The sequence below is a fragment of the Falco cherrug genome, chromosome 2, assembly GCF_023634085.1.
Source record: "Falco cherrug isolate bFalChe1 chromosome 2, bFalChe1.pri, whole genome shotgun sequence".
In the NCBI taxonomy this organism is placed as follows: domain Eukaryota; kingdom Metazoa; phylum Chordata; class Aves; order Falconiformes; family Falconidae; genus Falco; species Falco cherrug.
In genome coordinates, this window is record NC_073698.1 from 74,595,299 (window position 1) to 74,607,555 (window position 12,257).

The following is a 12,257-nucleotide window of genomic DNA, read 5'->3' on the forward strand; positions in this document are numbered from 1 at the left end:
TGCTATTAGGAAGTAGCACGACAGGTCTACTGTGCATGGTTTCAAGAGGAAGGATCAACATTGTTCAATACATAGCATTTCCTTTAGGAAGGAAGGATAAAAGTATCTTTGTGCTAGGCAGAGAAGCATTAGTAACTGCCGTGAGAATGGCATTATATTGACATTTGCCTTGCAATGTCCTTTGGAGACCTGAAAAGATGAAGTGTCTCCAGAAAGCTGAAAGCTGGGAGTAGAAAGTAGCAAGATGAACTAAAGAGTTGCACAGAAGCAGCTAGAGGAAGACACACAAGTGAAGGCTATATGGCTGCCCCACTCAAAGGTAACACACAGGAAATAATTCAGTGACTATAAAGCAGAAAAACGTACCCTGCTTTAGATTTAAAATAAATGACAGTGGAGTTGCCTTTACTGGCACTGAAAATTCTGTGGGCTTACAGTCATTTATGCATGGCATTTCTGCATTCTCCCAGAGCTCTGAGCTGGATCCTGCACTGTGTCTGCAAGCACAGTCAGTAATTCTTGAAAGGTGCACTAGGAATGGGACCCAAATACCTACAACAACCACCTCCTTTTTACCTGCAGGTAATATTTCAAGAAAACAAAAGTGAGATAAAGTGGAGTAGTGGAGTGATTAGATCACTTAGAGAAAGCGGATTTGCCTCACTTGGTGAAATCTATTTTCTTGTTGCTGGCCAAAAGGAAAGAAAGCGGCTGAGTCAATGAGCAATTTTGTTTCTAGAATAAACTGCCTCGAGTTGGTTAACATCCTGGACAGTACTGGAGAGGTAAATAATTAGTATATGATATTTTGAAATATTACCTTGAAACTTTAAGCATATGCCCCAATAATCTGAGATTAAATCATTCAGCTATCAAGATGTCATTGATCATGAGTAAAGATACTGAAGTTTAATTGAAATACCTAAATTATACTTTACTTTCAAATTATACTGCTTTTACAAAACATACATTGTAGTTAAAAGTAAAAACATAGCTTTGTTATGATTAAAGTAATGTTAGTGGTAATTTTGGCACCACTACAAAACTATACTAAAAGGATTTGGTTAAATGTAATGTACAGCACAACTAGTAAAGAAAATTCACCAGCACAGGTGCTCCTAAAAATATATCCAGCGAGGCAAATAAGAAATTTTAATTTGCTTTTAACTCTCCTTTGTCAATAATACAGTGTATTGTGCATGCACTTTTCTACTGAAAATTCACTCTTATTTCAGCTTGTCTCTTTGGTTGCAACCTGAAGCTCTATTATGTCATTCCCATTCAATCAGTCTACTCACATTGACTTTATGAAGAGAAAAGTACCATTCAAGCAATTTGGACACTGAGTATATAATTTTAAAGAAAGAGATCAGACGTCCTGAATTAACGTTTCTCCATTCATCCATATACAAGAGTGCTATTGTCATAGATACAGGGTATTCAAGGACAGTCATCCCTATCTAATACTGTATTGAGAATATTTGGTATTATTTATTAATTGAATCATTTACTTATGTAAAAGAAATAATGCATACATCGGCCATACTTTTGATCCACAGACCTTCTACACAAATCATAAGAGGTTTTCCAAGACTGAATTTTCAGGCTCCATGTATTACCAGAATAAGAGCAGTAAAAAAAGATGCTAGAGGCATTTGAAGAGCATGACAGCTCACAGAAATAATCTGCAGACCATCTATATGACACAGCTAGAATAAGTCCAGGAGTGTTCACCCAGCTGCAGCCTAAGGGATCTGCCATGCAGCCAGCTGCTGCTGCTATTTGACATGTGGGATCTGTAACTGGCATGAAAAAGAAAAAGAAAAAGAAAAAGAAAAAGAAAAAGAAAAAGAAAAAGAAAAAGAAAAAGAAAAAGAAAAAGAAAAAGAAAAAGAAAAAGAGAAAAAGAAAAAGAAAAAGAAAAAGAAAAAGAAAAAGAAAAAGAAAAAGAAAAAGAAAAAGAAAAAGAAAAAGAAAAAGAAAAAAGTAGAGAGAAAAAAAGAGGGGGGGAAGAATTGAAGAGTAATGTGACGTTAATAACAATAACAACAAAAATAATCTCTCTCTCTCCCACAACGCTAGTGGTATTTCTAAAGAAAGAAATTCTGTTACAGGCAAAAATGAACATGGAGCCTCTGTGTACCGCACAGACACATTGCACAAATGAAAGGTGAAATAAGCCCTGGCATGTGAGTGTAACACAATGAAACTATTAGAGAAACACACTAATATTGCTAAAAGCAGCACTGCATTGCGAAGATTACCATTGCTAATTCATGACGTGGGGACGAGAGCGCCTGGGTTTTAACGCTGTCAGTGGTCTCAAGCATTATGCCAAGGGAATCCAATTCTCCACTCGCAGAAAACCTCAGCCTGATTTCCCCTGCCTGCTCACCCGTGTTTACTGGGCATGGAGAAAAGTGCAGGCAGGGAATTGACTTGCCTGACAATACGCAGTGTGCTATTGGCAGAGCTAGGGAAGATGAAACCAGCCTGCCAAGGAAATGCCCCTTGCACAAAAGCCTGGATCCTCCTACCACACCAGGGACCAGGTGTTTGGTGTCTGTGTAGTAACGCAAACTCGTGTTTTCTGGATTTCAGTGCTTTGCAAATCTCCATGAAACACAATAAATCTGGCAGTCAGTACATCCAGATTACTGCACGGATTTGCTGATAGGCTCCCTTTCTACGGCTTGTACACTTAATCAAAGGTTACTCTATACGTCTAGATACCTTCTCATCCTCATGTGACCCCCTCTTCCTCTCATGATTGAAAGTATTTGAGATACGAGTGATTCAGATATGCCTGACACAAACTCCCAAAAGCTTTACCAAGTGTAATTTTACAGAAGCAAATTGCCTGCTTCTCTGAACTGGATCAGCAATGTTTCCCCTTCTCAATCCGCAATGCTAGTGAAGCTCTGAACTGCCGCAGTCACTCTCTGAGTCAGAGACCTCGCTGGGAAAGATCATGGGTGGAAAAAAGACTCCTATGTCCCTGCATGTGTTTCTGTGGCAGTTTCTATATTTACATTTTCAGGGAACTAACTCTGGGCCAGATTTTGTCACTTCTATTCACAGTGAAGAGTATCTCACTGCACGAATAGTCCCAAGGGGCTACACTGAGGCAATCTGGATCATGCTGAGGAGCTCTTTCCACTGGGAGCAATTTATTTTTCTGTCTGGCTTAAAGATGGCTTCAGCTGAACTATTCATAGATGAAGAAAGTGTTCATGGTGGTGGCAGACTGTGACCTTTACATAGGAAGGAACATTTCAGCAAAGGGTTTTCCACTCATGGGAAGGGCAGATGGCACTGCTGTGATCTCAGAACATCTGCATGAAATTGGGAGTGAGGAAAGTGAGGCACATCTGCGTTACAGTGATGCTGCTCATAGGCACCCCACCAGCAAGTACAGACACACACAGCACTGTGCAAATCCCTGTAGAACAGACAAAACTTACATTTTGGGCAATGAAGACTTGGCCTTTGCTCTTGGCATCAGACAACTTACAGTGTTGCGCTAGCCTGGAAATTACATTTCTGGAAGTTATAGAACTGACAGCTACATAGATGTTGATACTGAGTGCACGTACTAGGAGTGTGTTTCTGAACGCGGCTTTGATGCTGGAGCCATGGCCATCCACCCCAACAGTCTTTCACCGAGGTCAAGGCTTCTTCCTGAGGCAGTAAGGAAAATCCCACTGCATGAAGCAAACACAATATATCGATACATAAGGTATGACTAGGCATGTTCACAGATAACAGGTAGATGAACAGATCAACCACAAAAGTAACTCTTGGAATTATTGCCTTTCCTCTTCAGTTTACCTATAAGCACTTCTTCAAAGTCCTAAATAGAAAAGCACCTAACTGATTAATAGCTACTATTTGGCACAGCTGGAAGGCAGTTTAGGATCCCAAAGACTTAACTGTGTCTTTAACTTAAACAGTACACAGGCAGAGGAACTGAAAAGGGGAAAATTATCAGTTGTTTATGCTGGGCCTTGAGACACAACTGTCAAACACAAAATTTTGGATCTTCAGTGCAGATGTTAACTCCCAGATCATGTACCCTGGCACTTCATGCCAACCAACATCACAGAGAAAAGAAAAGGTTCTCCACTGGCTTATTTCAGAAGCCCTATGGGGAGCTAAAAATATTCATCAGAAACACAGGGAAGTATAAAACACACTGTGTAATTCCAGTACATTCAAGGGAAAAAAAATCACAGAACTCACTGATGTGTTTCCGTTACAGAGATTTAAAGCTGGCAAAGTTATAGAAAAATTCTGATGGGTCCTTATCTAAGCCATTTAATCCATAAACAGCATAACTGATTTCATGTCCTTTACTGTTTCTTTCAACGATCCAAGTTCCCCCCCGCCCTTCCCCCCCAATAAACCAAGAAACTAAAAAAAGAAAAAATCTTAACATTATAAACATTAAGCTTGCCTTTCTGTACCTGTGATGAATAACGCTCACGCTCTGGAGAACATAAGCAGAGAAACCTACTCTCTCTCTCCTTATGAATGATGGCTGTGTTTAGTTTGGGCTCGAATCTTGGCTGACATGTCTGAGTCCCTACAAATTTCACCCAGGCCTGGAGCATAAAGGACTGGATGAGGGCTGACATGTAACACACAGAAACTGTAGAACAGGAAAACTCTTTGGGTTTGGGGATGGGAAAAAGTTTTCCTGACTGGTTCTGGGTTGGGGCAGGAGGGCTGGTAAACATAAACTTGAACCACACTGTAGCCTTTCCCTTGTGGGTCCTCAAAAATTCCAGCCCAATGGGCTAAATGAACCAACACACAGGATCAATGCCTTAAAAAGCATAAGGAGGGGGAACTAAGCAGATTGCTTTTTGTTAGTTACCCATGGCTAATGGCTTTGCTGGGCTGAGGCCAGCTACCATAACATGTATATCTCTAGAGTTTGTCTAGAAGTGGTAGGTATATTATTTGTTAAATTACTTTCTTCCTTATCTCATGTAAAATAAATAAATAAATAAATATTAAAATGTTCTTTTACTACAAACAGACACAAACTGCTTTGCAGCAGGTTGAAATGCTTCAATACATATCTTCCTGGGAGCCTTTAAACTGTTGTTTCACTAACTCCAACAAACACTTTTCTTCCCTGTAAAGGAATGAATTATGCATAGCAGCAAAGGAACAGAAAGAAGGGAGGTGATCTCAGTTAACTACAGCTGCCTAGATGTTAGCTGCCTAGCTCCAGCTAGTCATTTATGCTGTCCCCCTTAAAACAGGTGTCTGAGGTGGGGAAAATTGCCTTTTAGATGTGCCAGTCTCTCTCCTGTCACGAGTGAAGGTGTTTGGGTGAAGAGCTTGAAGGACCCAACCAACTCTCAAATGGCTGAGGTTGGCTATGTGAGTCACGCGCTGCCAGGGAGCACCGGACAGGAGTAGAAGAGCCCAAGTTCAAGCCCCTAACCTTGTCCTTGACAGCAGCACCAGTTGCCACTTTCCTTATTTCCTCATGGCCTGACAAAGGGCACTCCAGTTCCCTAGGATCGGGTCTGATGAGTCTCGTGTACCAGTCAGCTGCAGTAAATGCGTGTGAGAGCCAGTGACACAGAGGAGCTGCTTTCAGCATAGCGGGTTGCTGCCCAGACCAAGCAGGAGGAGGGCTTCTCCGGCCCATCAGTTATTGCTGCTTCCCACAGCATTTCCCATCACCTCTCAGCCACCACTGGCTTAGAGATGCTAACTGCTCAAGCTATGCCTCAGAGACATTTCAGCAAGTGAGAAGACCACAAGTTACTCACCACCATCCACAAAGGCTTTCTCAGTCACTGACTTCAAGCAAGAGTGTAGATGAGGTGAGATGGACTGAACCAAGCACGCCCAGCATTAGTTATCCCAAAGGACTGTTTCTCATAAAGCAGATAGCACGCTGAGTAATGACAGGGCTTGCTTTTTACAAGGAATAAAAATTGCATGAAGTATGCTGGAGTTCCTTCTTCGCAAAAGGATCTGTTGCTAAGCGAATAGGGTAGAGTCCAGGGAGGAGATCCATGCTATCTGTCTCCTGATGCCTTGGGAACAAAAACACCCAAAAATGGAATCTGGAAGATCTCATTTATAGTCTTTACACCAGATGAGACTGACGTTTTGATACAGAAGCGTGGATGAGATGCCCTGTAAAAACCTCTACAATATATATCTCCCTCTAGAACCGTGTTGCTAGCTCTAGAAATCTCTGACTCTCTGAACGCTGAAATAGGATGTTTTTTCCTGCTTGAGCACCAACTGAAATTTTCAGAAAACCAAGGATCTCAATAATACTTCATGAAACATATATTAACCATATTTTATCCTACCCTGCAGAATAATTAAAAAACCCACCCATGTTCCTAATGGGTTGGACTCCATAACCCCTTCCAAATAAAGCAATTTGGTGGGACCATGCTGTAGATTTCCTATTCACCCAGAACTTCCAGAGCATTCAGATTTCCTCCCTGCAAAAACAAAGGTGATGGTCAGCATTGATATGTGCCTCTGTCTCGCTTTAGTACAGGGTGAGGATGCCACCAGTCAGAAGCACCTCCTAGGTCAAGTACTTTACACATAGCTCTCCAAAACCAATTGGGACAGATTATATTTCTCATCCCAAAGAAAACCATGTGGATATATCACTCAAAGTCGTGACATGGGCAGGTACTACATAACAGGCACCATAACTGAGCTTAACACAGTCTGAATATTTCTACGTAAGACCAAGGCTCTTTGATCTGGGAGATAAAAGAACAACATGATTCAAAAATGGAAGGAAGATACTTCAAAAAGCTGTAGTTAGGCCTGGCAACAGCAGGAAAATTTTTAATAGAGGTAATAAATAACCACTTACTAATGCACATGATTGATAGATTTTTCCTGAGTTGCATCAGATGTAGTTTTGGGGCTTCTTTTTCTCTTCCCATAAAGATCTACTGAAGGTCTGTTGACCACCTTATCTTATATCTCATTGGGTTCAAATTTTCAGTACATTGGATGATTATTATTTATTTATTTATTGCTTAAATACTCTTAAAATTTATTACTTTGCTTATAGTGTACATGAAAGTTGAAAGAAACAGCTCAGATCACTTGTTTATTATGAAACTATTTCACTGTCACAACTGCATTGTTTTCCTGCACTTTGCTGGTGCCCCTTTTTCCCTCCTACACAGCTATACTCATTGGTCTGTTATGCCACTTGTCTCCACATTGCTCAGTATCCTGTCACAATTTATCCCTACTTGTTAGGTATCGATGAGTGGGAAAGCAGCAAGAACATAGCTAGATGCCCACTCCTTTCGTTAGACATTTTAGCATCTCACAGCTTACATCTGCTGTATTACTACTGCAGTTTGAAAGGCTCTACTTAGAAACTACATTTGAGTTAAAAAGCAAACCATCACTTAGGTAAGTATCTGTATTTTCCCTCTGTGTGTGGCATTGGAAGGGGGATACATAAGGACATAGAAGCTCTAAAGCATGTTAAAGGCTCTTACTTGCCATTTCCTCCAGACCCCTGCCCTTCAAAGTCTTTCTGCAAATCTGAAGGAAATAAGGCAGGAAAGAATACATTTTCTGGGGCACAAGGTGTGCGTAGAAACATCGCACCTTTGTTCTGAAGCCACACCATGAAGAAGTGGGCATTGTTCAAGCATGGCAAAGATGATTAATATGCTGCAACATCTTAGGCAGGAGAGCTTATCCTACAGGTGGATCAAGGAGTCCAGGTGTTTGGAAAGCTGTCCCTTGCCTCCTCCAAGGATTCCAAAACCGCATACTGTTTTTGGAGCTTTTTCAAACCACCGTGTTAAAACACCTGGGCTCTCTCAGCTCCTTCTGCTAGATATTGCCATGGGGGAGTATTACATATTCCATATGCATGCCTTGATATAATTCATAAAAATAAGTTATCAATGACAATGCGAGAGCCAGGCATTCTCAATTAAGATCATATCAGCTCAGAAACAAGTAATTTTTTTTTTCATTCCTGCCAATTCTTAATTAAAACAGGTAAGTAAATACATAAGACTGCTGAAATTGAATTTGGAAAGGCTGAAATTCCTGAAGACAAGCTGTTATCGACGTGTTAATGAAGAAACAAAATATTATTCACTTTGTGAATCTTTACTTTTGGCTTAAGAAAAGATTAATTTCTAGCCAAAATAAATCTTAATTTATAGTTCTCCCTGAGTCACTTAGTGAAATTAAGCTTTTAGACTTTCACTGTAACAATAAATAGTACATTTTAAAGAAAAAAAAGTCCAAAGCACAAAGCATACTCATGAATTCAGAGTCTGAACTGATTGTAATTACAAAGTCCAACCTTTGGTCATCTTTAGAAACCGTTCCTGCATCTCACCTACCCTTCTTCTCTGCTTTCTGCGACATTCACAAAATGCACTGAAGTGACCTTTCAGTCAACAATTTAAATCACTCTTCATTTTGAATATGGAGATTCAATACAAACTAATGTTTATATTGAAAACTAAAACAGGTGAAGAATCCATGTTTATACAGTTAATGTGTCCAATATAGCCATCGATACTCCAGCTGCAGTTGGAATCCCAGTCATCCTTCAGCTATTACTAGGTTTTCCACTATTACTGCTTCTCAGGGCTTGGATTTTTTTCTCAGACCTGTCCCTCATGAGATAAAAATCGCATGTCCTGTGGAAGAGCAACTCAAAAATCATGCATTTATCTAGCATTCTGTGTTCATGCTAGTATCTGCATCTCTTTCAGTGCAACATATCTAGGCTAAAGACACACGGCACAGTATTCACAAATGCCCTTAAAAAGCCTTTCAGGTGTTCTTACTGACAACTCATGTTTCCCTGACTCCTTCTCTTACTACAACAAAAAGGAAAAAAATGTTTCCTAATTTATCCATCTTTTTTCTACATATTTCTTTACTGCATTCACTTAATTTTAATTTAGCTGCAATTTCCAGACAGGGTTTCTGATCAATCAACACAGCATTCCCATTGCTCTGTATTTAACCACTTGCTCTTCCAACTTCCCAGTGGACTTGACACCCACACTCTGAGGTAGCTACTACACAGGAGGGCTCCTGAACAAAACACCCTCTGTCCAATGATGCTACACAGCAGCAGCTTGCATCCTAGTGTGCTGCTGCTTTGGTGTCTTCAGCACCTTGCTCTTACAACCTACAAGCTTCATTCCCCACTTCCACAAAGTTCAGTACAACTGTTATTACAAGAAGGGGTTGATTTGAGGCAAAGGTACCAGGTATTTCCAAATCATGCTTGTTTGTTTTATCAGAGCATTTTCTGTTCTGCACACATACCACTGGAAAAAACAACAAAAACCCAAAACAGGCCAGGATTTCAGTGCCAGGTTTCTTTGGGCCCCAAGGAGAACCCTTCCCTATGCACCTCAGTCTAAATGGCCCTGTTCATCAGGAGCAGAGTCTTTTGCCTCTGCCTGCTGCCAGTTCTGAGCACTCACAAGAGAAATGTAGTGGTTCATTTGCTTCGTACCCAGACAAGTGGTAGGTGCCAGGTGTTAACGAATTTTTCTGTGAAACAGGCTGAACAGACAGGTGGTGAATCTTGCTGACAGCACAGAAACATTTAGCTTTACACAGGCTTGGGACGATCATTAGGAATTTCCTGAAAGACCAAGCAAAAGTACACAATTATGCAACGTCCAACTGAGGAAGGACTGCAGACAAGTGCAAGGTGTTGCAGGAGAGCTGAGAAAAATAAACAACGTTCTGGATGAGTGTGACCTCTTCAAACTAAGAAGCTTATTAAATGAAGGACTGCAAAATGCCTGCAACTGGGTATGGCAGAGGGTATAATATAAAACAACTAAGATCCTTGACTTGTCTGTAAGTACCATGCATAAAAGATAATAGCAGTTATAGAGACTATTTTTGGTTTGAATTCATCCTTAATACAGAAAAGCCTGGTTCACACTCATTGCACTGGGAGTGCAAGATACAGAGATTCCAGCTCTTTGTCAGGCAACCCGTAGACAAAAGGTGACTGAATTCAGCTAATGGCCAACCTTTACAGGCTACTCTAGCTGCAAATTGGAGCCCAGTGCTACCTGATTAGCATATATGAACTCTAGCATAGACAGAAATCACACCACTATTCAACGCTATACAGGCTAAATAAGGCTTTAGAAGCCTTCGAAAATCCTTGCAATTAACTGTAAATTCATTGAAAACAAAAATATTATAAGGTATGCTTTTTAAAATGTGTAGCTGAATTACAGTTCTTACTGACTGAAGAAATAAAGAAATATCGTTTGTGGGGGGTTTAGTAGGGAGTGCATACATGCATGGCAACAGCACCTGCATGCACACCTACCGTGATTCAGATTTGAAGGGCCATGAGACTCGATGCCTCCCAGCACAAATCGATGACCAACTAGGTTCAAAATTCTGGCTTTCCTGGGCTACCTCTGAGTAATTGTCCAGGTGAAATATATTGTACTGTTCAAAATTATGAGGTAGAATCCCTGATTGCGTTCAAGTCAATGGAAAGCTTACCACTGCTTTCAAAAGGAGATGGAATTACAGCTTCTTCATCCTTTTCTACTCCTTGCGTAGTTCTTCTCCTTAGTCTCACTTTCACTCTTTAGTATCTCTCAGCTTTGTTGACCTTAGTAACTTGTATGTTAGTATCTTAACTGTCTATTCTAGATTAAATTTATAAACAAATTAAAAAATTATGGCCATTCAAAAGCAAAATGGAGTATGGAATGTGGTTATTTAGGTTGTGACTATTTCTCCCATCATTCTATCCTCTGCTCTGTTTCCCTTTCTTCCCCCATTTTCTCCCATTTTATCTGTCCAATTCAGCTTCTTTTTGAATACATGTGTATATATTCCTTTGTATAGCATCCACTGCAGTAGGATGCTGATTTTTATTTAACACAGAGAGTAAACTACATATTTAAATATTTATCTGAAATTAATCTTCAAAATCTGAAATTAATCTGTAAACCAAGGGAATTTTCATATTGGTTTAAAAATAAAAAGGATCAATAAAAAATAAAAAAATATTCAAGTCAAGGAATAATTTACTTCTGGTAGTGTAAATTTATACAATCCCTCTGAGACTGAATTCTCCTTATATCATCGGTTACATATAACCTTATCTGATGCTAAAAAGAAATTGAAGGGAAAACAGCACTAATTTTTATCCTCTGTGACTACCAGAAGATGGTGTGCTTTAAAAGGTCTCTCTGGGTAGTTGCGATGGCAGCTTGTGGAAAGAGCCCGTGAAGCGAGACAGCAGATCAAGCTCCGCTCGGGTCCATCCCCTGCTGAGCTGCACTGGACAGGCAGCAGGCAGGGACAGACCCACAACCCCCAACCCACTCCTCACACAGCTGTCCCCTGCGTACCACCGTGCTGCATGTGCACAGCACATGCTTCTTACCGTCAGCTGAAGGGACTTAATTGAATTCCCCATCCTGGCCTCATTCTGCTGCCTTGCAAATCCCAAAACTTGGGTCTGGTGGGTAACATCCTTCTAGCTCAAGTGAGGAATTAGCCCTTTTGAATCCAGCTTCTGAAAACAACCCCCATGTAAACACTTTGGAAGCACAAAAGCATGGCTTTATTTCAAAAAATTATCTCCAAAAAAGACAGTAAAATTACATTTAAGAGGCTAAGGATATAGCTGCTAGATTTTCACGCAGCCTAAGAACATTATTTCTGGACTACCCATGTGAAGTTAACTTTGGCACCAGCTATTTACATCATCTGATTCATCTAAACAGAAAAACTGCGAAGTAAGATCTCTACCACAGACCCCCACTAAAGGCTGTGTACCCATGGCACCAGGCTGAGACACTGGACTCTGCCCCAGGCTGCTGCCTGGATAACCTGCCCACCAGGAGGCAGGAGGCAGACCTGAGAGGTCACAGGGGATGAAGGCCCTCTCAGCTCAGCTCCAGCTGTCTCCCCAGAGCTGCTCTGGCTACATCGTCCTGCCTGTCTCCATACACATGCACTGCTGGAACAGCCAGTGGGAGCCAGCAGAGTCACTGGGTCCCTAACGCACCTTGGGGCTCAAGTTCCCACCAATAAATGCAAACATGGGCCTAAAATCTCTACTTTTGACTTCACTGAGATGGAGAAAAAGTCTGCGCAGCTCTGCTCTGCCCCACACAGCAAATGTAAGTTGCTATTCTGTGATGTCCTTTCCTTGGGTACCATGCAGTAGATACCATATGCTCCGCTCACCCACACCA

The 12,257-nt window shown here is 40.9% G+C and overlaps 1 protein-coding gene across 2 annotated transcripts in view; it reads right to left on the reverse strand.

Moving 5' to 3' along the window:
* The window catches only part of DHRSX (dehydrogenase/reductase X-linked), a 169,549-nt gene that overhangs the window by 93,753 nt on the left and 63,539 nt on the right, over positions 1-12,257 (reverse strand). Inside the window, exon 4 of one of the 2 annotated variants that reach the window (XM_055701347.1) lies at positions 3,597-3,704. The exons of the other annotated variant lie outside the window; for it this stretch is intronic. Within the exon in view, the coding sequence (XP_055557322.1) occupies positions 3,597-3,704 (108 nt within the window). The remainder of the gene's footprint in view (positions 1-3,596; positions 3,705-12,257) is intronic. 2 annotated transcript variants of the gene reach the window in all.